Source organism: Oncorhynchus keta, chromosome 3 (genome assembly GCF_023373465.1).
Source record: "Oncorhynchus keta strain PuntledgeMale-10-30-2019 chromosome 3, Oket_V2, whole genome shotgun sequence".
Lineage (NCBI taxonomy): Eukaryota > Metazoa > Chordata > Actinopteri > Salmoniformes > Salmonidae > Oncorhynchus > Oncorhynchus keta.
In genome coordinates, this window is record NC_068423.1 from 10,655,067 (window position 1) to 10,681,948 (window position 26,882).

General features: G+C 41.6%; 2 protein-coding genes across 3 annotated transcripts in view; both read left to right on the top strand.

The window, feature by feature from the left end:
• The window catches only part of wdr90 (WD repeat domain 90), a 72,271-nt gene extending 59,117 nt beyond the window's left edge, over positions 1–13,154 (top strand). The window contains exons 25-42 of the mRNA XM_035748359.2: positions 42–175; positions 325–365; positions 526–657; positions 931–1,119; positions 2,611–2,693; positions 2,801–2,903; positions 5,127–5,248; positions 5,495–5,651; positions 5,794–5,984; positions 6,364–6,532; positions 6,717–6,840; positions 8,656–8,827; positions 8,955–9,077; positions 9,731–9,893; positions 10,124–10,254; positions 10,483–10,626; positions 11,904–12,108; positions 12,406–13,154. Coding sequence (XP_035604252.1) covers positions 42–175; positions 325–365; positions 526–657; positions 931–1,119; positions 2,611–2,693; positions 2,801–2,903; positions 5,127–5,248; positions 5,495–5,651; positions 5,794–5,984; positions 6,364–6,532; positions 6,717–6,840; positions 8,656–8,827; positions 8,955–9,077; positions 9,731–9,893; positions 10,124–10,254; positions 10,483–10,626; positions 11,904–12,108; positions 12,406–12,563 — 2,541 coding nt within the window. The 3' untranslated portion in view covers positions 12,564–13,154. The remainder of the gene's footprint in view (positions 1–41; positions 176–324; positions 366–525; positions 658–930; positions 1,120–2,610; positions 2,694–2,800; positions 2,904–5,126; positions 5,249–5,494; positions 5,652–5,793; positions 5,985–6,363; positions 6,533–6,716; positions 6,841–8,655; positions 8,828–8,954; positions 9,078–9,730; positions 9,894–10,123; positions 10,255–10,482; positions 10,627–11,903; positions 12,109–12,405) is intronic.
• Positions 13,155–13,358: 204 nt separating this feature from the next.
• On the top strand, positions 13,359–22,385 carry LOC118366044 (adhesion G protein-coupled receptor E2-like). Of its 2 annotated transcripts, XM_035748371.1 has the most exons (12): positions 13,359–13,841; positions 14,061–14,150; positions 14,470–14,613; positions 19,259–19,390; positions 19,679–19,816; positions 20,009–20,052; positions 20,177–20,290; positions 20,375–20,534; positions 20,687–20,809; positions 21,121–21,275; positions 21,737–21,898; positions 22,033–22,385. In XM_035748371.1, the coding sequence occupies exons 1-12, from the start codon at positions 13,811–13,813 to the stop codon at positions 22,180–22,182; spliced, it is 1,443 nt and encodes a 480-aa protein (XP_035604264.1). In that variant the 5' UTR covers positions 13,359–13,810; the 3' UTR covers positions 22,183–22,385. The 2 variants fall into 2 exon arrangements, with proteins under 2 accessions (XP_035604264.1, XP_035604272.1); XM_035748379.2 differs by lacking the exon at positions 14,470–14,613 and having other exon boundaries at positions 13,362–13,841.
• The last annotated feature ends 4,497 nt before the right edge of the window (positions 22,386–26,882 follow it).

Genomic DNA, 26,882 nt, shown 5'->3' on the forward strand with positions numbered 1-26,882 from the left:
CATTTGAAATGTGTTGATTTGAAGACGACATTCCATCCCAGATGTTCATAGGCCACAGCCAGCCTATTCGCCAGGTGAACTTCGCCCCAGACCAGATGGCTGTGGTCTCAGTAGGAGACGCCATCTTCTTCTGGGACTTCCTGGCCCACCCTCAGGAGACTGGAACTGACAGACGGTGAGAGTCTTGCCTGTCTGTCATGTCTGTCTGTTCCCCCAAAGAATTATCCACAGTGGTATTGCATTACTGTACTGTTGTAAATTGTATACGTAGGTTGTATTCATGCACCTGTGTGTAATTTATCAGTTTTCATTTTTTTCTCGCAGTTCACCACCAAAGGCAGCCTCTGTTTCCCCTCCTAAACCAGGTAAATACAAAAACAGAGATGATGAATCATCATTTCTTTCTATGTCATTCACACCATATTTGAAAAGGTTGCCAGTAAATAGATGACCATGTACAGAAAGAAGTATGTCTTCTAGTTCTGGCTATCAATAGATATTCAGAATTTGGGGGTTCTGCTGTAGCCCTTAAAGGTCATTCAGAGTCAGAGGTCAACGGTAGGCTGCTATCCAATGGAATGCCTCGACGGACAGCGCCCCTTCCCACCTCACCTCCGCCCTGTTTGGACATCAGCTCCATAGACCAGATTGGACAAGGTGAGAATCGCTGCTCCTTTTTCCATTCACTTTTTTTTACGCTTTGTTTTTGTCTCTCACCCTTACTTGTAAAATTACCCCGAGCACCAACCCCTGGAAAAGTGTGCAAAAAACGATGGTGATCGTTCCACCTAACCCGCCAATGGGTTTCCACCATTTTTCTTATGACTTTCTGCAAAGATAAGGAGCAAGGTATTGTTTTACAACCGACCGAAAGTATCATGTTCTCCCCCACTTTGCCTTTCTCCTGTGTCTCCCTCTTTCCTTCTTAAGCTCTGAGCCACCTGTCTCTGTGTGAGGAGGACATTGACGAGGTTCTTCCCCGCGCTGCCCCCTTCCCTGCCCCCCTGGCAGGCCCCTCCCCTCGCCCTCCGTCTGGCTCCTTTCTCAAAGTCACTGAGATGGCAGCAGGCGGAGACTCATCAACCCTGAAGTCTAGTCTGAAGAGAGCAGCGGACAATGGTAAATTATTTATTTATAAATTCAGTGGCAAAGATAATCATCATGCATGTAGTACCAGTCAAAAGTGTGGACACCTACTCATTCAAGGGGTTTTCTTTATTTGTACTATTTTCTACATTGTAGAATAAAATTGAAGACATCAAAACTATGAAATAACACATATGGAATCATGTAGTAACCAAAAAATGTTTATAAATATATATATTTATATTTGAGATTCTTCTTCTGCCTTGATGACAGCTTTGCACACTACATTCCATGTGTTATTTCATAGTTTTGAAGTCTTCACTATTATTATTATTATTATACAATGTAGAATAGAGTCAAAATAAAGAGAACCCCTTGAATGAGTTGGTGTGTCCAAACTTTTGACTGGCACTGTACATACTGAACAAAAATATAAACGCAAACAATTTCAAAGATTTTACTGAGTTACAGTTCATAGAAGGAAATCAGTCCATTTTAAATACATTCATTAGGCCCTAATCTATGGATTTCACATGACTGGACAGGGATGCTTCAATGGGTGGGCTTGAGAAGGCATAGGCCCACCCACTTGGTCACCAGTTCCACCCACTGGGAAGCCAGGTCCAGCCAACCAGAATGAGTTTTTTCCCCACAAAAGGGCTTCATTACAGACACAAATACTCCTCAGCGCCCCCCTCAGACAGTAGGTGAAGGAGCCGGATGTGGAGGTCCTGGGCTGGCGTGGCTTCACGTGTTCTGCGTTTGTGAGGCTGGTTGGATGTACTGCCAAATTCTATAACAATTACATTGGAGGCGGCTTATGGTAGAGAAATTAACATTAAATTATCCGGCAACAGCTCTGTTGGACATTCCTGCAGTCAGTCGGGAACGCCGCTGCTCAGCTATATTCAGGTCTCTGCAGAGATGTTCAATTGGGTTCAAGTCCGGACTCTGGCTGGGCCACTCAAGGACATTCAGAGACTTGTCCTGAAGCTCTCCTGCATTATCTTGGATGTGTGCTTAGGGTCGTTGTCCTGTTGGAGGTGAACCTTTGCCCCAGTCCGAGGTCATGAGCACTCTGTAGCAGGTTTTCATCAATGATCTCTCTGTACATCTTTCTCTCGATCCTTACTGGTCTCTCAGTCCATGCCACTGAAAAATATCCCCACAGCATGATGCTGCCACCACAATGCTTCACTGTAGGGATGGTATGGGATGATCAATGGAAACAGGATGCACGTGAGCTCAATTTCGAGTCTCATAGCAAAGGGTCTGAATAAGGTATTTCTGCTTTTAATAATAATAAATTAGCAAACATTTCTAAAAACACGTTTTTGCTTTGACATTATGGGGTATTTTGTGTAGATTGAAGGTTATTATTTTTTTAATCCATTTTAGAATAAGGCTGTAATGTAACAAAATGTGGAGAAAGTAAAAGGGTCTGAATACTTTCCGAATGCGCTATATATGTATGTGTATATATGTATGTATGTGTGTTATGTTACTTTGTTGTATGTTATACAGATTCTTTGAAGGTGGAGAAGCCAGTGCGTCCCGACTGCTACAAGCACTTCACCCCACGTTTCAAAACCTCCACCCTCGACCAGGTAGAGAGCACCTCTCGCCAACTCAAGTCCCGTCATTGAGAAATAAGGAAGCCTGCATTTATTAAGGCTTGCTTTCCAATTATTCTGTCTGCTTGTCTCCATCTCAGAGTACTGCAACTCCTGAACTGGGCGAAGAGGGCCTGAGTCTGAAGGCAGTAATTGGTTACAATGGCAATGGGCGGGCCAACATGGTGTGGAATCCAGAAACAGGTAAAACCTTGCGCTTGTTCAACTGATTTCATTGGCTGACTAAAATATACTGATAGAATACAGAAAATATTATGATGCAAGTTATAATGCACTGTAAGACTTGGCGTAAGCATGTATGACCCGACCCCTTGTCTCTTTCCTTCTTATTTACAGTTTCATCGCTGTTTGTTTATCTTATGTGGTTGTGTTGACTGATTCCAGGTCTGTTTGTATACTGCTGCGGTTGTGTGGTAGTTGTGTACTTTCCTGTATATAGCTTCTTACTTTCTCGTGTCTTTATTTTTATTTATCTTGTGTTTTTGTTCTATCTTATGTTATTATTAGTACTACATTGATATTGATTGTTGGGTTTGGAGCTTGCAAGAAAGGCATGTTATGTTTCTTGTCCACGTGACATTAAAACTTGAAAGTTGACTGAGTGCAGGTCTGTTTGCGTGCTCCTGTGATTGTGTGGTGGTTATGTGGTTTTGTTTAGGGCTGTTGCGGTGACCGTATTACCGCCACACTGGTGGTCACGAGTCATGAAGGCAGTCAAATTCCACATGACCGTTTTAGTCACGGCATTTAGGCTTCTCCAAGCTCTGATGCTGATGATGGTCATTAGTAGCCTACCAAACTTGCTGACTGCCTGGTACTCTGCACTCTACTGTCCCTCTAATCAGTCTGACATCAATGCAAATGTCTTCGAAAATCTAATCAAACACTTCATGTGAACCCATGAGCTCATGTTGCGCAACATTTCTATAGGCTATTTCATTGCGTTTTAAGGTTTGTATCACAACTGAAGTGGCCTAATAACTTCTTAAAATTAAGCACATCAATCTGCTTTACAAGAGGTGTAGAGCTTAACTGCCGTACATACGCAGCGCGTTAAGTTAAAGTTTGGGGAAGATCATTTTCACCATAAAAATGCACCTTTATAATAAAAGCATTACATGCATAATCGCGTTTGCAGTCACTTGATAATGGTGTTTTCCGCAAATGGAACATTCGCGCTTAATGCCTACTACCATGTGCGCTTATAATGTGAAAGAAATAGTCTAATAGTTAATCAACATTTTAAGCTAAACATTCTGATCTGCCACATTGCATAAAAAAAGTTTTTTGGGTGCAAGTGGTTGTATTAATTTGGGATCTATCGCATCCCACAACTGTCCCAGACTATGTTTGGAATATTTATTTCTCACACAGAATAGAATTGGTTGACTTTTGTGGGGATAGTAGATTGACATAGGCTAGTGCTTTTGCTGTTTGTTAGACCTACTCATCTTGTTGGCTGACAAATTAAATGTGGACAGTTCATCCGATGTTTTCAATATGCACCTCAGAATTGGATAATGACTCGCACATTTGCGTCCCCGATGTGTCCGTCTTCACTTGTAGCCTATGAGAAAGACTCGATCACGTAACAGAGAGCCGTGTGAGTGAGAGATGTTTCGGATTACGCAGCACACTCAGGGAGAAGGGCACAACGCAGCACTCTGGGCTTCAAAAGGCATGGTTTTCTTTTAATGGTGCATTACGACCACAAAGGGGATGTCACCATGAAATTCGAGGCATCATCAAGTGCTTGTCAAATTGTGAGAGACTATTGGTGTGTACAGCCTGTGCAACAAAAAAAACAGCTCATGCCTTTCAAGCGACTTTCTTCAAATCATCATTCGTCTCATGCAGCCTTACAATGTATTAAAAATCAAAACATATAGCCCAAAGTTTACAGAACCACTAAAGTTACATTAATAACTATAAATTAACTTAACGCTTAACACAGAATAGTCAAATGTGCACACTCCCTCATCGTTTGGAGAAAATATGAATATTTTTTTCAGCTTTGTTCAATTGTATTCTTCATTCTATAAAATAATGCCACAGCCACAAATCTTGTCTGCTAAATTAACTAGTGTAGCCCACAGCCACATTAGGATCTAACCTAAGGAGAACTCAAGAGTATGCAATTATTTTCTTCTGAAATGGACTACATTTTCTTTCATACCATGCTTCTTTAGACCTGTCTAAAATAAATAATGGATTTATTGTGAAGGTGTAGGCTATATTACATGGCTTTATTAGACTTTTTGAAATGTATTTCAGGCTATGTGTGGATGCCACGAGATGTGTTTGTATTAATTAACTGTCAATTACCATGAGACCGACAGTTATTTGCTTGACAATCACCGGCTGACAAAATTCCGCCACAGCCCTAGTTGTGTTGACTGATTGCAGGTCTGTTTGCGTACTCCTGTGGTTGTGTGGTGGTGGTGGAGAACCTACACACTGGCTCCCAGAGACACTGGCTGGGCCACACTGAGGAAATCTCCTGTCTGGCGGTTACCAATGACGCGCAGGTAGGCCTCCAGTCTCCTCTCTAGCATGAGCGATGATGATGAAGGTGGTGGACTGTGCTGGTGCCAATAAGGATGATGCATTCTCTGCGTCTCAACCACTTTCTGAATGTGGTTTCTCTCTGTGACTAGTTGTGCTAAGTCTGAATTATCCTGTTTAAAGTGTTTATGTGCCTTAGAAGGGATCAAACTAGACAGGTGATTTTATGAGTCATTGCACGTCTCTGACGGTGTGTTGTTCTCTTTCAGACTGTGGCCTCGGCGGCAGGGGGCAGCGGTGGCTCCAGGAGCCTCATCTGCATCTGGAACGTTCAGGATGGAACCTGCAGTAATACCATCTCCTACCACCAGGGGGCGGTGCAGGCCCTGTCCTTTTCCAGGGATGATTTCTTCTTCCTCACTGTGGGTCAGTGGAACAGTCCTTCAAGGACAAGTGGAGTAGAGTTTCACTACATAGCGTTCACTTATTCAGTCACATACAGATCAATGATTACCTCACGGATGAGAATTTTTTTTTTTTAATGGTATTTGAATCCGCCCTCGTGCAGGGGACTTCACCGACCCGGAGGTGGCGCTGTGGAGCACCAGGACCTACCAGCTGCTGTCCAGGGTCAGTGTGTCCGGCCCGCTCCACGACGTGGCCTTCAGCCCCTCTGCAGCCAGCCAGCTGGCCTGTGTGGGCAGCCATGGACTCTACTTCTGCAACATCCACACACAGGGCCTGGATGTGGAGCTCAAGGTAACAATAGAATTAGAGTGAATTTCTAATTAATTGTTTTTCTAAGAAGGTAGCCCTGATAGTGTAAAAAAAGTATCGTACCGACCCAAACTATGCTCTTTTGGCTTGCTTTCTAGAGAATATGTTTCGCTATAATACCAGCCTTCTTTTGTTTAACACTGCTTATTTCCTGCCTGGTTTGGGCTGGGCATGTCTAGCTAACTAGAGCCCCTCTGCTTGGATAAAAATCAGGCCGGCACCAGGTATGTTCAACATGTCCTCCCTCATAGGAAGACATATTTCCACATAACGAGGACAACAATGTTTTTCTTTAACAAAGACTTTGAAGAAAAATGTCCATGTTGTGTGGACAATAACATTTTTCTAATTCAAATTCTAGGTGCAGAGAGTGTGTGTGCCAGAGGAGGTGGGTGACGTGGAGCTGACGGCTCTGTGCTACAACGCCAACTCCATCCTCTTCACGGGCACCAACAGTGGACATGTGTGTGCCTGGGACTGCAACACCCAGCGTTGCTTCATGACCTGGGAGGCTGACCAAGGGGAGATCGGTCAGTTACATTTTTAAAAATGTTACTCATAGCAGGCACTCTTATCCGAAGCTTATCCAGACTTCATTCAACTAAAGTTGGTAAATAAACACATATCACAATCCTTGCAAATAAACCCGTCTCCAAAATAGTTTTGTGAGTCTGTATGTACAGTATTGGTGTACGTTTGTGTGTGTTTTCCTAGGAGTGCTGCTGTGTCGGGGGAACCGTCTGTTGACGGGCAGTAACACTCGTAGGCTGAGGCTGTGGGGCGTGGCAGCTGTACAGGGCATGAGGCCTGGAGGAGAGGCCTCTAACACAGAGGACAGGTCTGTTGCTCACCGCACACTCCTTCTCAGCCTACACATTCTACTCCTTACATACCTTTTCCCTCATCCTCCTATGTTACATAGTGTATCTTCTCATGACATGTCTTTAAAGCCCATTCATCTCTGTGGCCTGTTGATTTATATTCCTTGAAAATGTGGTATTTAGTTAATGTTGCAATATGTAACTTTTTGAGGGGACCTGATCAAATTCACATAGAAATGGTAGTCACAGATCTGTCATTCTGATTGACAGCAAGTCTAAGAAGCGGTAGATCTGTTCTATGTACGCTATTTCTATGTTTCTACTTTATTTGTCTTATACAGCGGAGCAATTTCAGCATACAACATGTAAAGTGTTGTTTACATCCCTGTTTGTCACACCTGTCTAACATCCCTGTTAAATAGGTGTGGCATATCAATAAGCTGACTAAACAGCATTATCATTACACAGGTCCACCTTGTGCTGGGGACAATAAAAGGCCACTTTAAAACGTGCAGTTTTTTCACATAACCCAATGCCACAGATGTCTCCAGTTTTGAGGGAGAGAGCAATTGGCATGCTGACTGCAGGAATGTCCACCAGAGCTGTTGCCAGATAATTTAATGTTCATTTCTTTACCATAACCCTCATCCAACGTCATTTTAGAGAATTTGGCAGTATGCCCAACCGGCAGTATGCCCAACAGACCACGTGTAACCAAGCCAGACCAGGACCTCCACATCTGGCTTTTTCTCCTTCCGGATTGTCTGAGAATAACCATCTGTGGGTTTACACAACAGAAGAATTTCTGCACAAACTGTCAGAAACCGTCTCAGGGAAGCTTATCTGCGTGCTCATCGTCCTCACCAGGGTCTTGACCTGACTGCAGTTTGGTGTCGTGACTGACTTAAATGGGCAAATGCTCACTTTGGATGGGCACTGGCACGCTGGAGAAGTGTGCTCTTCACGGATGAATCCCAGTTTTAACTGTACCAGGCAGATGGCAGGCAGCGTTTTATATGGTTGTGTTGGTGAGTGGTTTGCTGATGTCAACATTGTGAACAGATTGCCCCATGGTAGGGTTATGGTATGGGCAGGCATAAGCTACGAACAACTAACACAACTGCATTTTATCAATGGCAATTTGAATGCACAGAGATACGTGGCGAGATTCTGAGGCCCATTGTCGTGCCATTCATCCACCACCATCACTTCATGTTTCAGTATGATAATGCACGGCACCATGTCACAATGATCTGTACACAATTCCTGGAAGCTGAAATGTCCCAGTTCTCCCGTGGCCTGCATAATCACAAGACATGTCACCCATTGAGCATGGTTGGGATCCTCTGGATTGACATGTACGAGAGCATGTTCCAGTTCCCGCCAATATCAAGCAACTTCACACAGCCATTGAAGAGGAGTTGGACAATATTCCACAGGCCACAATCAACGGCCTGATCAACTCTATGCAAAGGAGATGTCGCACTGCATGAAGCGAATGGTGGTCACACCAGATACTGACTGGTTTTCTGATCCAAGGCCCTACTTTGTTTTTAAGGAACTGTATCTGTGACCAACAGATGCATATCTATTCCTAGTCATGTGAAATCCATAGATTAGGGTCTAGTTAATTAATTTCAATTGACTGATTTCCTTGTATGAACTGTAACTCAGTTTATTTGCATTTTATGTTTTGGTTCCAGTGTACATGTATTGCATCAGTGCGATCTTGTGAGGCTATTACGTTTTATATAGATAACCACTCTTATTCAATGAATTGGCTTATTTGATCGAATGGTCTACTCTCATTGGTCCTTGCCTCTGTCTATCAGAGGTGCTCCGGTGCTATTGGAGCAGGAGATGATGCTGGACGGGACGGTGGTGAGCGCGGCCTTTGACGACGTCATGGACATGGGCATCGTGGGCACCACGGCGGGTACCCTGTGGTACATCAACTGGGTGGACAACACCAGCATCCGCCTCATCAGCGGGCACAAGAGCAAGGTACAGTATAGAGTTTTTGCCAGCGTGTGCATGCGTTTGACTTTTGGAGCCTATATGAGCGTTCATTGTGGACGCCTCTATCCGTACATTGAATGACCCGCTTCCCCCCCCCCGCCCCGGTGTTCAGGTAAATGACGTGGTTTTCAGCCCAGACGAGAGCCACTTTGCCACGTGTGGGGAGGATGGCAGTGTGAGGGTGTGGACGGCCCCCAACAACGAACTGGTGGTGCAGTTTCAGGTGCTCAACCAGGTGAGACTGCAAGACAACTACAGGAAACCCTAAAGCTAAGATGGCCGTGTGGATTCCAAAAAATACTTTATAACGTTAATGCGTTCAGTCGCTGCGACGTATTTCCACTCATATGGGTCATTGTTTGTTTCTAATCGAAAAGGACTGAAAGTGGTGAAACTCGCAGTTTTAATACATGTACAAAATGATCCTCTCTCCCTTAAGAGCATGATGGGCATGACATTTATAAATGGAAGGGGAGGATGACTTGGGCCAGAAGACCATCGATCTGAGATCCACTTAAGTTTCAGTCATGGGATTTTTGTTGTTGCTTTAACCCCTGATTACACTTGTATACATTAATACATTGTAACAGCAGCCATAAGTATTATAATGCAAATATTATAAAGCGCTTATAAACAACTAAATGTTGTGAAGCATGTTAGAATTAGAGCTATGACATGAACAGAGCTATTATTTTCAACTACCGCCTTACACGGGCTAAATGGCTGTATATCACATGCTGTAGCAATTCCATTATGACATGGTACTTCCAAGGCTACATGCCACATCGAGAGAGAGAAGCTCCAACGCATCATGCACCAGTTATAAACCTAGGAGTCTTGACTGTCAATATCTACACCCCTGATTTCCCCCCCCGTCTTGTCTGTCAGAGCTGTGGTAGTGCGTGCTGGAGTCCCTCTAAAGGGGGTGCCTGTGTGGTGGGGGGGTACAGCGACGGGACCCTAAGGATCTTTCGCCTGGCCTCCTCAGAGATGGAACTCAAGCTGCACCCGCACCCTGTGGCTGTCACCGCCATCCAGTACTCTGCTAACGGTGTGTGTGTCTGTGTGTGTGTGTGTTTGGGAAGGTCACTGTCAATGCTACCAGTGGACATTGTCACGTGTACGAATTTGGTAGTCAGACACTGCCGACTCTGCTTTACTATTTATGTTTAGGATGTGATGGCAGTCTTTCTGTTGGGACACCGTTTGTATGTCATTTCACTGGGATGTATAATAATACACATTATATAACGGAGGCTATATGTGACCTCTGACCCTCAGGTCAGGTGATCCTCTCTGCTGGGAGGGACGGCCTGATGGCTGTCAGCAGCCCAGTAACCGGGCTTACCGTCAGACTCATCAGCGACCACAAGGGGGCACCCATCACTACCATCCAATGTGTGAAGAAACAGGTCAGGGCCCATATTCACACATCTAAGTAGGAGTGGAGATCTAGGATCAGTTTTGCCTTTCAAATTATAATGAATAAAAAGGGGGGACCCGATCGTATAGTATACATAGAATGACTAGAACATACTTCTTCTGTGTGACGTCTTCTGAGGTTACTAGTGTAACTGTTTTTGAGGAGCTACTAAGAATGTACATAAAGGAATTGTGTCGTCATGCATTTTGCCCACCAGTACAAAGAATTTGGGCTTGAAGGAAACGAGATGTGGTTGGCTGCCAGTGCAGACAGACGGGTCAGCGTTTGGGCAGCTGATTGGATGAAGGACAAGTGTGAGCTCCTGGACTGGCTCACATTTCCAGCCCCTGCCAATCCTGAGGTAAACCTCTTCATAGGCATATGCACACAAAATAAATAGCATGGAAATCAGTATGTTAGACAAGCACTTTCAGGTGAGGATTTTATTCAGGATAGTGGGAATTCAGACCCAAGTTATGCACGTCCACATCAATGTAACTTCATTCCCTTTTTATGCGCTTTTCTCTCTATGTACTCTGAACTTGGACTTAAAGCTGCAATATGTAGGTGACCCGACCAAATTCACATAGAAAAGTAAGTTATAGATCTGTCATTCTCGTTGAAAGCGAGTCTAAAAACAGGTGGATTTGTTCTATGCGTAATTTCTATGCTTCCCATTCTTAAGTATCGTGTTTTTTCATGTTTTCATTTCGGTTTTGTACACCAGCTTCAAACAGATGAAAATACAATATTTTTGGTTATAGAAAATAGATTTCACAGCGGATTAGCTGGTACAATGATTCTCTACATAATGACTGCATGTTTTGTCACCATAAACTGAAATTAGGCAAACTATTTGAATTTTATCATCCAAGAAATGGCGGTGTGATTTCTGCATATTGCACCTATTAAGCATGGGGGAAATGCATGTCCCAGCAAGGTATTTCTTTGGGGGGTAGATCACAGAAATTGAAGGTGTGGCAGAGGTGTGTCTACAGATATGGAAATCATAAATAAGTTTGAGTTTACCTGTTTGTTCCAAGTGGATTTTTTTAAATAGAAATGATTTGAAATAACACACCGCTCTCCATGCAATTTAATTTACAAATTGATAAGTGCTATTGATAAAAGCTAGGTAAATTAGTAATCTGTTTGGAGAAGGGGATTGTAAAATACAAATAGCAATAGTTTTAGATGATTTTTCCTTCTGTTCGCTGGAGACCAATGTGAAACCAGTCATGGAAACAAACTGGTAAGCATATCAAGATGACATGTATTTCCACCCCATTTCCCACAATGAAGTATAAAATGTAAAAAAGTATATTTTAAAAATTCTAAGCATTTTATACTACACTGGGAAATAGGATGTGTTGTCTGTGATTTGAATTACATTTATTCAGCGCTTGCAAGGGAGCCATACCTGCAAACCCCCATTGCGCATGTGCATAGGGTAGGTCTGAATACTAAATACTGAGAAGAGCTTCAATCAAAACGGCCCCGACGTGAAGTGCAAGATGAGACGTGATATCAGTCAATGGCTGTTTTTGACTTGAAAAACCTTTCAAGCATGGAATAGTTTTACCGTGAACATTTCTGTGTTTTTAAAAAGTCCTCTCTCTTTATCTCTGTCTTCATCAGGAGTCAGACAGCCTTCCTCCCAGCCTGGCTGCTTTCAGCCCCATAGACCCTGGCCTGGTAGTGTACACAGGCTATGGAGTGGAGAGAGAGCTGTCCTTCTACAGCCTGGCCAAGAAACGGGTCATAAAGAAGATTGCCCTGTCCCATTGGGCCATGTGCTTCAGCCTCTCCTCCAAGGGTCGCCTCATAGCGGTGGGCTCAAAAGGTGCATGTCACTTCTCTTCTACTTCTCTCATTTCAGTTTTACAATGTGACTGTTGTAAAAAGCACTTTTTTTTGCTAGCAAGGAATGAAGCATTAAAATAAACTACCATAAAAACCCATCAAAAGCAGACCAGCTTGGCACAGGCTTGCTTGGTATTTTCGAATTTACAATACAGCATCAGTTTGACAAATCACCAGCATGTGTGTCTCTCTGCACAGTACTATACTCAATGACACATTTTGTATGTATGTAAATAGGTTGCATGAAGCTGCTGTGTGTTTTGTCTCTCTCTCTCAGAGCGAGTGCTGAAGCTCATCAAATCATCCAGCGGTAGGTTCCAGGACTTCCTCCACCACAGTGACTCTTTGCAGACCTGTCGATTCTCCCCCTCGGGGAAACTCCTCTTTACCGTTGCCTACAATGAGATCCTGCTGTGGGAGGTGCGGGGCCTTTAGAACAAGGTAGACCACTATACATTAGTAGACTGTGAACTATATTATTAAAGGACAATCAGAGGGTGATCTACTGTATAGACCCAAGCTATCACCATTGGTCCTAGTTAGTATGGATTTCTAGATTGACATGAGGTGTTGGGTGGTGGTAATGTAGGTTAATTGAAACACTGCTCTCCTGTCTGCATCAACCCTCGGTTGGGTGTAGATTAAAAGTCCTCAATACTCACGCACGCAAGTGCCTCAATTTAACTGACGAAGCTAACTGAATAATTGATCAATTGTTTACTTTAGTCATTTTAATTTTTTATCAGTCCTGTAAATTACTTTTTATATTTGAAGAAAATATTTCATTTTTATTTACATGAGAGCCTCCTTTGTCTCTGTTCAGTGGTTTTACACTTCATGGGAGTGATTTTTGTTTAGCATGTTATGTTCTTAAAATTATAATGCGCTATGTCCATCAGCCAATACGGTCATTCAGTCTAAATTATGCACGAAAATGTTTTGTCCATCAATGTTATACACTTGTATATATTGTTTTTTTTTTTTTCAACAAAGAAATTTCAATAAAGGTTGTCACCTCAAATGAAACCCTAAATTTTGTCATTAATGTGATTGTTTTTTGTGATGCAATTGCAAGGTAAGTATATTTCCACTAATGTTATGTCATTAAATGAAATTGTGACTTTGGTTGAGCTGAGGGGGCGGAGAGGCATTGAATTGCAAGTATTTAGACAGCTATGTTCCGGAATCTTCATTATCGCTCACTATCTTGTGTGACGAGCGTTTTAGCCAGTACTGAGAAATTCTGTTTTTGTTTATTGAATGTGTCATTCTGATTACACAACAAGGTTTGGGATGATGCATAGTTTTGCAAGTTGTGTTTTTTGTTTTATTTAGGGGGGGAAATGAGAAGGAAGAATGCATCTTTTAAAGTGGCTGATTTTGTATTCCTGAAGTAGGGTGACACGCTAAAGCTCTTAATGTTTGTGATGTCTTTGACTGGATTTTTTTTTTTACCCATTTATCTCTTTCCCCCATCACTGATAGAGGAGGTGGAGATGACGATGAGAAGAACTGATATCGTGACTTCCATTTTCTACTTCAAGATGAAATCTCTTCAGATGACGGTGTTGAGAAAAGTAACAAAAGGGAGACATTTGCAGAGAGAATAACGTGACCGTGTTGAAGTACTTACTCTTGTCAGTTACACGGCCCGCACAGTTAATCGACAAACTGCCTTTGTAATGGGAGTGAATTTATGCTTCTGGATTCTTGGTGAGTTATGGTACTGGAGGGCCTTTCAACTGTACAAGTTTTTTTGTTGTTGCCTGAAATAAAGATGAGGGCGTCTTGGGCGATTGAGAGAATATCTGTTTGTTTGTAATTTGACGCTACCCAATGGCATGACTGCACTGGTCTAAAGGATATGCTTGCATGTATATAGATGCATCATTTGTTTATGTCTGATATTTCTTCTCTTTTTTTCCCCTACAGGTCTCTTCCTGGCCCTACCTTTGGAAGGGATATATCCTCCACTCTGTCAAACAGGGTATACGATTTCTAAGATTGGAAGTGGCTGTTCTGGTAAGATCAACTGATTTACCCTGGTGATGAAAAAGATCACTGCATTTGAATGGCAAGTGTAGACAGCAGGGTATTGTTTCTTTCATCTCTATCTGTTTGAATTTAACGGGTGCCTTTTTACAGGTTCACATCTTAGGATAAGAAGTTTAGAATTCAGACTTACCAAGAGGTTAGAGTGAGAATGATGATGTCTAAAAGAATGCATTCACTGTTCATTAGCTAAAACTATTCTCTATTCTCACTCATTTCAAGCCAACCAACTAACTGACTAATACCTAACATCTGTCCTAACCTCAGATACTTACTTGGTGTTATGTAGATACAGATGAGTGTGTGGAAGATCCCTCCATCTGTGGGAACCATTCTACTTGCTTCAACACCCTTGGTAGCTACCACTGTCAGTGTCATCCTGGGTTCGAATCTAGGATCGCTTATTTCACTTCCGCAGATGGAGGATGTACAGGTCAATACTGTGTTTTTAAGATGTTATTAATAACTAATAATAATAGCTTTAATTCCTTACCACTAATATGAATAAAACGGGATAATTAAAAGCTATCTGTCAGTTTTAAAATTATGATAATGTTGTAGCATACAGTAGGGTCTGAAATTATTGACACCCTTGATAAAGATTTAGCAAAAAATAAATACGGAATTCAAATACTGAGCTATATTGTATGCTCAGAAATGTTGGGAAATTATGTGATTTTATACTTGTACAATTGCTCAGAGGAGATTTTGTTAAACAAGTAATACTTTTTTCCTCAAAGGTAGGGGTAAAAATTGACACACCTGTTTTCAATACCTTACCTTGCAAGGATAACGGCACAGTCTTTTTCTAAAATGTTTCCTCCATTCCTCCATACAGAATCCTTCTAGATCCTTCAGTCTGCGATTATGGACTGCTCTCTTCAATTCCAACCACAGGTATTCAATGGTTTTCAAGTCCAGAGACTATGGATGGCTATTCCAAAAAATATATATTTTTGGCCAATTAGCCATTTCTTTGTGGATTTTGATGTGTGCTTGGGGTTTATTGTCTTGGTGGAAGATCCACCTATGGCCAAGTTTCAGCCTCCTGACAGAGGCAACCCGTTTTTTGGTTAAATTACTTGGTACTGGGTAAAGTTCATGATGCCGTTGACCTTAACAAGGGCCCCAGGACCAGCGGACTTGCACTACAGTGGCGGTTTTGGCATGGAAATGACAATGCATTAGCAGAAAATAACCCCTTTTACCTACTATAAAATATGGTGCTGGATCTTTGATGTTATGGGGCTATTTTGCTTCCACTGGTCCTAGAGCCCTTATTAATTTTTTGGCCAAAAACCTGGTTGCCTCCGCAAGGAGGCTGAAACTTGGCCGCAAGTGGATCTTCCAGCAAAACAATGACTCCAAGCACAAATCAAAATCCACAAAGAAATGTGTTTATTGTCCACAAAAGAAACATTTCTAACCCATTGAAAACTTGTGGTTTGAATTGAAGAGGGCAGTCAGTCCATACGTGCAGTTAAAAGATATATCAAGTATCTGGAAGGATTCTGTATGGAGGAATGGTCTAAGATCCCTAAAATGCCGCTATCCTCACAAGGTGAGGTACTGAAAGGTTCTGATAATAGGGGTGTCAATAATTTTGACCCTAACCTTTTAATTTTTTTTATTGTATTACTTGTTAACCTCTAAAAGTCTAAAACAGACCGTTCAAAACCTTTATGATTTAATTTTTTTTACTATCTGTCCGATATCTAAGACATATAAGAAACCTAAGGAATTTTACAAACCTATCTATTGCATTAGTGCTTAGTTGGTGAGTCATATCCTCTTTTGGATGAAGGAATTCGGTCTTAGTCAACTATTCCTAAATATCCCTTGTAATCATTCTGTTACTGAACAACATCCTCTGCTTTTCGAAAGTATTCACACCCCTTTACGTTTTCCTCATTTTGTTGTTGCAGCCTGATTTTAAAATGGATTACATTTTTATGTTTTTTTTGTCACTGGCCTACAGACAATACCCCATAATGTCAAAGTGGAATTATGTTTTTGAATTATTTACAAATTAAGAAAAAATGAAAGCTGAAATGTCTCATGTCTGTAAGTATTTAACCCCTTTGTTATGGCAATCCTAAATGTGCTTAACAAGTCACATAATAATTTGCATGGACTGACTCTGTGTAATAATAGTGTTTAACATTATTTTTGAATGCCTACCTCATCTCTCTACCCCACATATACAATTATCTGTAAGGTCCCTCAGTTGAGCAGTGAATTCAAACAGATTCAACCACAATGTCCAGGGAGGTTTTCCAATGCCTCACAAAGAAGGCCACCTATTGGTCGATGGGTACAAATTTAAAAAAAAGATGACGTTGAATATCACTTTGAGCATGGTGAAGTTATTAATTACACTTTAAATATTGTATCAATACACCCAGTCACTACAGAGATACAGGCATCATTCCTAACTCCGTTGCCAGAGAAGAAGGAAACCGCTCAGGGATTTCACCATGAGGCTTTAAAACAGTTACAGTTTAATGGCTGTAATCTGAGGATGGATCAACAACATTTTAGTTGCTCCACAAAACTAACCTAAATGACAGAGTGACAAGAAGGAAGCCTGTAGGGAATAAAAAATCATTCAAGGCAAGTAATACTGCAAAACAATGTGGCAAAGCAAATACATTTTGTCCTGAATATGAAGTGTTATGTTTGGGGTAAATCCAATACAACACATTACTGTGTACCGCCCTCCATATTTTCAAGCATAGTGGTGGCTGCATCATGTGGCTTGCAATTGTTAAGGACTGAAGAGTTTTCAGGGTAAAAAAATCAACTGAATGGAACTAAGCTAAGTCAAATCCTGGGGGGAAACCTGGTTGTCTGCTTTCCACCAGACACTGGGAAATTAATTAACCTTTCAGCAGGACAGTAACCTAAAACACAAGGCCAAATCTACACTGGAGTTGTTTTCCAAGACGACGGTGAATGTTCCTAAGTGGCCAAGACAATTTTGGCTTAAATCTACTTGAAAATATATGGCAAGACCTGAAAATAGTTGTCTAGCAATGATCAGCAACCAATTTGACAGAGCTTGAAGAATTTTGAAAAGAATAATGGGCAAATGTTGCACAATCCAGGTGTGGAAGTTTCTTTGATTTAACCAGAAAGACTCACAGCTGTAATCGCTGCCAAAAGAGGGACTCTACGAATGATTGACTCAGGTGTAAATACTTAAGTTAATAAGAAGTATTTCATTTTCAATGAATTAGCAAATTAAATAGTTTTCCCCCTCAATCTACACCCAATACCCAATAATGATAAAGCAAAAACATTTTTTTTGCGAATTTATATATACAATTTATATATATCCAAATTACATAAGCAGCTATAAAAGTCTTCTTGGTTATTACGCTACAAACTTGGCACACCTGCATTTGGGGAGTTTCTCCCATTCTTCTCTGCAGATCCTCTCAAGCTCTGTCAGGTTGGATGGGGAACGCCGCTCTACTGTTATTTTGAGGTTTCTCCAGAGATGTTCGATAGGGTTCAAGTCTGGGCTCTGGCTGAGTCACTCTAGCACATTCGGAGACTTGTCCCGAAGCCACTCCTGCATTGTCTTGGCTGTGTGCTTAGGGTCGTTGTCCTGTTGAAATGTGAACCTTCGACCCAGTCTGAGGTCCTGAGCGCTCTGGAGCAGGCTTTTATCAAGGATCTCTCTGTACTTTGCTCTGTTCATCTTGACTGGTCTCCCAGTCCCTGCCTCTGAAAAACATCCCCACTGTCGTGGAAATTCTAATCAATAATGAGTGAGGAGACCCAACACTCTTGAGTGATGTGCTGAGATCTCTGACATACAAATATATTTTATAGCAAGATACATCCTCTTAGTCTACATGACAAACAGATGTGTGGAATGGGTCAAAAGGTGAGACTTGATATATGAGAAAGGAGTATCCCCCAGCCAGATAGCATTTGCTGTGAAGACAGTTATTGTATAGAAACCAGAGTTTGACCCCTAAGAAAAGGTTCCTCTCATTATTATCCATACCCGAGCCATCTCTCCCTGGTACAAACACCAACTCATTCTAATGAAATACATATCACCAAACCATTCATAAATAAATTATCAGCGTTTTAAGCATCAGAGGGTTTTCTCAGCTCACACAGACACATGAGAAAGTACTAATAGAAACCTATTATATTGCATAAAACAACCATTTGATGCATAAACAGTATTAAACATAATCTTGTCATTTGTTTATCACACACCACCATGCTTCACCGTAGGGATGGTGCCAGGTTTCCTCCAGACGTGACGATTGGCGTTTAGGCCGAAGAGTTCAATCTTGGTTTCATCAGACCAGAAAATTTTGTTTCTCGTGGTCTGAAAGTCCTTTAGGTGCCTTTTTGGCAAACTCCAAGCGGGCTGTTGTGCATTTTACTGAGGAGTGGCTACTGCCTGGTCACTCTACCATAAAGGCCTGATTGGTGGAATGCTGCAGAGATGGTTGTCCTTCTGGAAGGTTCCCCCATCTCCACAGAGGTACTCTGGAGCGCTGTCAGAGTGACCATCGTGTTCTTGGTCACCTCCCTGACCAAGGCCCTTCTCTCCTGATTGCTCAGTTTGGCTGGGTGACCTGCTCTAATAAGAGTCTTGGTGGTTCAAACATATTCCATTTAAGAATGATGGAGGCCACTGTGTTCTTGGAGACCTTTAATGCTGCAGAAATGTTTTTGGTACACTTCCCCAGATCTGTGCCTCAACACAATCCTGTCTCGGGGCTCTACAGACAATTATTTTGCCCTCATGGCTTGGTTTTTGCTCTGACATGCACTGTCAACTGTGGGACCTTATATAGACAGGTATGTGCCTTTCCAAATCATGTTCAGTCAATTGAATTTACCACAGGTGGACTCCAATCAAGTTGTAGAAACATCTCAAGGTCGATCAATGAAACAGGATGCCCCTGAGCTCAATTTTGAGTCTCATAGCAAAGGGTCTGAATACTTTCCAAATGCATTATATATACAGAAATTGCAATGTTGTATATCATTTTCCCATCACCTCTCTCCCCACCACTCCCCCCACTAATCTCTTCTACTTTCAGACATTGATGAGTGTGGTGAGGACAGACATATTTGTGGGGAGTGGGGAACCTGTCACAATAGGAAGGGAAGCTACTGGTGCAGTTGTCTCCAGGGATTCCATCAGGAAGGCGATATAAGTTCCATGTGTGTAGGTGAGAGAAACCCCATTCTCCTTGAGTCGATGTGTTCTGTGTCAGGTTAAGTTGTGGTACCGGTGAGGTAGTCACTTTACTATGACTACCTCACAGTACCGCAAAACTAAATGCATTGACCAGAATTATTTGAAACATCTTATCCACATTGTGTTTTGGGGTATTGCGTGTCTTTAGTATCACTCTGTTAGGTCACTGTCCGACACATCCATGTCGTCATCGTCTTTCTTATTCCCCCACTTTCTGTCTCTCTCTCTCTCTCACACTCACTCACTCACTCTCACACAGACGTAAATGAGTGTATAGGGGCTGGGAACAAATACCCCTGTGGCCAGAATGGAACCTGCTGGAATCTGGAGGGCAGCTACAGGTGTCATTGTCCCCCTGGATTCACTACCTACGGCAACAACCAATCTAGGTGTCAAGGTGAGAGAAATGCTTGTTCTACCTTTTCATTTTCTGCTGACCTCAGTTGTCTTCGCTTGTGACCACTGATCTTGAGGCCATCTGTTGAAACCTCCACCCAGTTACCAGTTTCACAATCGCGATGACCGGCCTGATGTATTGTGTTGTATTTGTACGATCTGAGGTCATCTGCATTCATGGTTTTCCTTTTAGAGCTGAATTGTGACCCTTTTGCAACTCAGAGTACACCTGAACAGGTAAATTCTTCCCCTTTTTTAAATTATTATTTTCTCAAGTGCTTCTCTTCATCTTGATTATTCACCACATTCTTCTCATTTATATTTCTCTCTCTCTTTCTGTGTACTTTCTGTCTCTCTCAAGACTCTACCAGGTTTTGACAGCCTCTTGTCTCACCTGAGAAACAACTGTTTGGTGTTGATTAACTCCTCTGGGTTGGCCGGAGCTACAGAAAAGACTGGAGAGGCGCTTTTGACAGTATGTTGCCTCCCTGAGCTACACACAAGCGCGCACACACACATACACGTTACATCACGTCTCTGTTGTCTGTCTTTTCTAAAGGTACTGGCCAATGTCACTGATGTTCTTCAACTCCAGTCCAATGGTCAAGGTGGTAACAGCGGGAAAGTGACTACGCTACTGAGGACAGTAGAAAACTCTATCAGACTGATTGCTCCACAGCTGAAAGAAAATGTGAGCAGGATAAATACAAGCCATACAGGTAACACTTTATACTGAAAACACATTTAGTGATCACTTTAACATCAGCGGTACCACAACTTAACCTTGCATTGACCACTAAGTGACCACTTGTTCTTTCAATAATGGTGATTTCTACTTAGTATAGATTGTTGTCCCTATGTTGAAAAACAGAGGTAGAAGTTGTGGTGAGGAGGGACAGGACACCACCCCGAGGACCAGTCAGACTGACGAATGAAAATATCCAACTTGACACCACCTGGGAGACGGCGATCGGAGATGACACGAATTTCCCAGGTAGACTCCCACTCAGCTGCAGTGGCATTAGCCTTCTTTAAAAAACAAAGTAATTGGGAGTTTCTGAGTGACAATTATTTACTGACATTTCTATACGTTTCTTTATTTTATATCTTGTAGGATTTGTGTGGAGGCGTTTGTGTTTTGTGCAGGGCTTATTATACTGTATATGGTGCATATGTTGTGTACCGTGTGTGTTTTATTTTAGGTTGATGGGTTTGTATACTTGATGATTTGTGAATTGGTTTTGTTTTATATTGTTTGTTTCTGTATGTTTTAAGTGTATTCATTTTGTGTTATGATGTTTGCAGGTTTTGCGTTTGCCATTTTGCTCAGCTACAAGAGTCTGCAGACTTTGACCAACAGCTCCGTGCAGCTCTCCTCCAGAGTGGTGACTGTATCTGTTAGCAACCCCAACACAACAAACCTGTCTGAACCGATCATTCTCACCTTCAATCACTTGAAGGTAACAATTGTGTTTCTCTAAAAGGCTGACTGTCAGTTACAGTGATAGTTCAGTTTTTTCACTTATCTTTGACTTCCCTAGACTGTGACTGTTTGCTCCAAACAGGTTTTTCATTTTTGTTTAGCTGGTTATTTAGCAATGTTTAAAATCTCCTAGCTACAATTTTTGAGGAATGTTGCAATGCTAGTGGAAATGGATTGTATCCATTAGCGATGTGTTCAAAATCATGGGGAAAGAGCTCGGTGTGGTCTACGTCCCCATGCTTTTGAATGCACCACTAACGGATACAAAAATGCTAACCAGATTATTCTGGATTTAACTTCAAAAGAAAGTAAACTATCCCTTTAAAACCGTTTTTATTAGACATTTTTTAAAACAACAACATTTGTTTAACAGATATGCACGCAGTAGACCTTAGCTGTTCATAAAATGATATGAGTCTCATCTTCTCTGTGCCCCAGTCCAGTGATGCGAATACCACCTGTGTTTATTGGTCAGAGGATGGTGAGGGGGCTTGGTCAATCCAGGGCTGCGCCTCCGTGATGTCCAACTCTACCCACACTGTGTGCTCCTGCACCCATCTCAGCAGCTTTGCCCTGCTCAGGGGAATCCAAGAGAATAAGGTGATACACAACAACACCGTAGAACTGCTAAGAGGGAAAAGGTTCTTAGATCAAACTCACACCCCAAGCATACCTTCTTGGTGCAGTAGCATGGTCTATATTTGATTATTGTTATTCCGCATTGACATTGACAGAAATGCAGACAGTTGCAGTTGGTGATGTGGGCGGGCGCTTCCGTGGCACTGGCTTGTGTGGTCCTATCCCTGCTCATGACCCTGTGGTGTCGCTTTGTCAGCAAAAAGCGCAATGGAGGGAGCCGACCAGAACAGCATTTTAACCCTTAAAGCACCTCAATTTAGACAGCATGGGGTTTCTAAAATCTCTTTCCCGTGTTTTGTATATAATCCCACCCTATGTCAATTTACTGTAAAATAACTGTTTAGACTGTGAACGAACTGTTAGAAAATGTAAATATGAAGTTTCAGTTTCAACCTCAGTCAATTGATAAACATGATTTCATGAAATATATTAATGTATTTTGATATTATTGATTGTTCTCAATTGCCATCAATGTCAATTTACTTTTATCACTGTTCAATTGTACGTAGACGAGTTTACCATATAGCATTATTATACAAGTTTAAATAGCAACTCTGTTGTAATCAAAGGAAGGACGTACATGTTTGTTCATGAAAGACTGAACACACACCTTTACGCTCACTGTGTATACTGGACACGTAGAAAGGGACAAACTGCACATGCATACCTACATTACATTCATACTGTTATGTGGCCGATGGTCGGCGGCCTGGAGACCGGTTCAAGTGCAATTGGCAGATTGCGTGAAAACATGAAACGAGGAGAACAAAACATGCGTTAAACAGCAACCTCTTCAAGGCGTTCTAAGTAGGAAAGCTCAAATTAGAGTGCTGTGTAGTAAAGCTCATCAAGTCCATCAGCTGCAGCTTCCTAAAACCTGGCTTTCCTGAAACGGGTAGGTGAAGAACCGACAGTCCAGGTTGAGTGTCTGTTTTGGTTAGAATGTCAGAGAATGAAAAACATCTTTTAAAGGTCCTGAACAGTCAAAATCGTGTTTATCATCAAGTTGGATGACTTGGATTAAACCCTATCAGAGTATGAAAAATGACTGTCACTGCTACATTGATAAAGTTATATTATAAAGTGACTTGCTTCCTCCTTTATGTCAAAATCAGGAATCTAGATACTGTTTGCTTATTGGGGATCGGTGAAACATCCACATTTATTCGCTCATTTTAATACACCAATAGTAACGTCTTATTCTCATACCCTATTTAAATAAGTACTGCCTTGTAACCATCATTGCAGAAGACGTGTTTGCAGAGGGACGTGGTTTACATAGCTAGCTAGACTACTGGTGTCAAAATGTGACTGCAGGGTGTTATAGGTTTCCCAAATGTATCTGTGGCAAATATACTTCTAGGTTTTCACTTTCATCTGTATCTGGTGTTGGCTAGTTACTGGCCAGCATGGGGGAAGGAAATCTGTTTGGAACACTGACTCAGTTGTCATGTCAGTGCTGCTATGAACTGCAACAGAAGAGACATGCCAAACGATGTATACATAATTATTGACATCATGGCAAGGCATGGTTTATGTACATGGTCTGGCAGTCAGAAAATGTCATTGATGAAGTCAACCCAGGCTTTTTCTGACCAGTTTCAACTGAACTTGTCCAACATGAACTGAGACAGGATGTTGTCTATATCGATGCGGTTACAAAAACCAAACAGTTGGATGGACAAATCATTTGTGAAGCCATGGTGTGATGTATGACAGGAATGGAATCTTGTTTGAGCTTCGTGTATCAGCACAATTGCTTGAGATTATCTCACTGCAGCATTGCATCCAAGTTGCCGTCAATCAAGGTGAGCTCCCCACCCACTCAGACTGGTCCTTCAGCCTAACTGATAGTTGGAAATGAGAGAAAAGGTCAATTCTGAGCATTTGAATCTAGATGGGGGGGTATTATGGTTGATGTTTTAGTCACTCAAACGCTATTTTCATTGGGAAATATAGTACTGCTGGACCTTTTTAAGCTTATGATTTTGTAATTGGGGTTATGCTCAAAAGCTCATGTGTATCAGTTATTTTTGTTATGTGACTGGATGGCTTTAACCCGTTATCTCCGTTCCCCTAATGTTGATAGAGCAACTGATTCGCTGTAGCTACGCATTCTGTTCTTAAATGAAATACTGTGCATATCGTCACAAATGAACAGTATGATTGCGAAAGGTAAGGAAACAAGAATGGATCAAATGATAAAGACAGAGAGTGTGTGAGAACATGCAATAGTTGATCACACAATCAACTCAGAAAACTTCTTGCACTTGAACCCTGTGCTTTCTTCCAGGCGTGAGCTCACTGAGTAGCTTAATAACTAATGCCTTGGTTTGGACAGCAGGTTTGTACTATCAAGAAAGCATGGGATCCAAGCAAATTTATTGAAAATTAAATACAGGAATATCTTATTTACTTTGACTTGAGTCGATACATGTTAGAATCACCTTTGGCAGTGACTACAGCTGATAGTCTTTCTGAGTAAGAAAGAAGCTTTAATACAACAAAAAAAAACTCAGGTTGTGACTAGTTTCTGGAGGCACTGTTTATACAGTGTGTGTATACATAGTGTACAAAACATGCTCTTTCGATGACAGACTGACCAGGTGAATCCAGGTGAAAGCTATGATCCCTTGTTGATGTCACTTGTTAAATACCCTTCAATCAGTGTAGATGAAGGGGAGCAGACAGCTTTAAAGAAGGATGTTTAAGCCTTTGAGACGTGGATTGTGTATATGTGCCATTCAGAGGGTGAATGGGCAAGACAAAAGATTTAAGTGCCTTTGAACGAGGAATGGTAGTGGGTGCCAGGTGCACCGGGTTGAGTGTTCAACACTGATGGGTTTTCATGCTCAACAGTTTCCTGTGTATCAAGAATGATCCACCACAAAAGGACATCCAGTCAACTTGACATAACTGTGAGAAGCATTGGAGTCGACATCACTGTGGTACGATCTTGCCCCGACAAATTGAAGCTGTTCTGAAGGCAAAAGGGGGGTCAACTCAATAGTACGAAGATGTTTCAAATGTTTTGGTCACTCGGCAGCATTGCAAATCTTGACACACTCAAAACTGGTGCACCTGACACTTACTACAGGTATACCCTGTTCAAAGACACTTCAATCTTTTGTCTTGCCCATTCACCCTTTGAATGGCACACATACACAATCCATGTCTCAATCGTCTCAAGGCTTAAAAATCCCCTGTCTCCTCCCCTTCATCTACACTCATTTGAAGTAGATTTAACAAGTGACCTCAATAACTGATCATAGCTTTCAATTGGATTCACCTAGTCAGTCTGTCATGGAAAGAGCAGGTGTTCTTAATGTTTTGTTTGTTTCAGAATGTGTTTCAGAACTGTTTCCGAATGTGCTTCTCTACAACGTATCTGTCATGATGCTGGTCTTATATATGCGTATGTGCCCAATAAAAATGTGATAAGATTTATGGAACGCATCGAACCAGAAAAATAGCTTTTGAGCATCATTGAAGATTTAATGTATTTTGACCAGTGGAGGCTTCTGAGAACGGCTCATAATAATGTATTTGGTACCATTCCACTCCAGCCATTACCACGAGCCCGTCCTCCTCAATTAAGGTGCCACCAACCTCCTGTGATTTTGGCTGACACATACATTGTCTTTCAGCCATATGTATCATATAGCAGTGTCACACCTCCACCTGTGGAGAACATTTGCATCGGCAACTACATCTGTCAGTGCCAACCTGGGTTCATGGTTGACGTAATTGGACAATGTTTGGGTAAGAATTGTGAAATAATATGTATGCGTTTGTCTAAAGTGTAAGCCTTTCCTTGTCATCACACTAATCTCTCTGTGTGCACTACTTCCTTTTATTTTTAAAGGCTCAGTGCAGACAAAATGTGTAATCTTCTGTGTTTTTCGTATCATAGTGATCAAAAGAACAGCTGATGAAACTAACACTGTAAAAGTGTGAAAAAAATATGAAGTGGGTTTTTTTCCTGATAGTTGCTGGTTGAAAATAGTCTACACAGGACCTTCTCGTCAGCAGGATTGCATGGGTGGGAGTTTTGGGCTTTCCATGGTGACATCACTATGCAGTAAATTGGTTAATAGACCAATAAAGAGTTCCAAACCCCTCTGCTAATAACATATTGTTTTCAGTGTTTCCCTACCCACTCAGATCAATCCCAGACAGTCCTAGCAAAATTCTTGCTTGATAAATAGTTTTTTGCAAAAAAGTATTTTTTGCAGATTTGATTGGAAATCTATTACAGTAGCTAGGTTTCCATCCAATTGGCATCCCATTTTAATGCGAATATACAGTACCAGTCAAAAGTTTGGACACGCCTACTCATTCCAGGGTTCTCTACATATCTTCTACATCCTGAAATGTATTCCCATGACGTAAGTCTTGAACATTATAAAAACCTTTCATTTGCATCCTTAAAATCACTTGTTTCACTGCTGCCAGACTGACCTGAATATATTTTCATATTGAATGTACAGGTGAAGTCGGAAGTTTACATACATACACTTAGGTTGGAGTCATTAAATGTCGTTTTTCAACCACTCCACAAATTTCTTGCTAACAAACTATAGTTTTTCCAAGTCGGTTAGTACATCTACTTTGTGCATGACACAATTTTTCCAACAATTGTTTACAGACAGATTATTTCACTTATAATTTACTGTATCATAATTCCAGTGGGTCAGACGTTTACATACACTAAGTTGACTATGCCTTTAAACAGCTTGGAAAATTCCATAAAATGAGGTGGCTTTTGAAGCTTCTGTTAGGCTAATCCACATCATTTGAGTCAATTGGAGGTGTACCCGTGGCCTACCTTCAAACTCAGTGCCTCTTTGCTTGACATCATGGGGAAATGAAAAGAAATCAGACAAGACCTCAGAAAAAAAAAGTCTGGTTCATCCTTGGGAGCAATTTCCAAATGCCTGAAGGT

Excerpts from the sequence above, each read along its gene's own strand:
- LOC118366044 (XM_035748371.1), top strand. The coding sequence starts at position 13,811 with ATGGGAGTGAATTTATGCTTCTGGATTCTTG. Across the intron at positions 13,842-14,060 it reads TTTATGCTTCTGGATTCTTG|GTCTCTTCCTGGCCCTACCT; the intron begins GTGAGTTATGGT and ends TTTCCCCTACAG. Across the intron at positions 19,391-19,678 it reads TATAAGTTCCATGTGTGTAG|ACGTAAATGAGTGTATAGGG; the intron begins GTGAGAGAAACC and ends ACTCTCACACAG.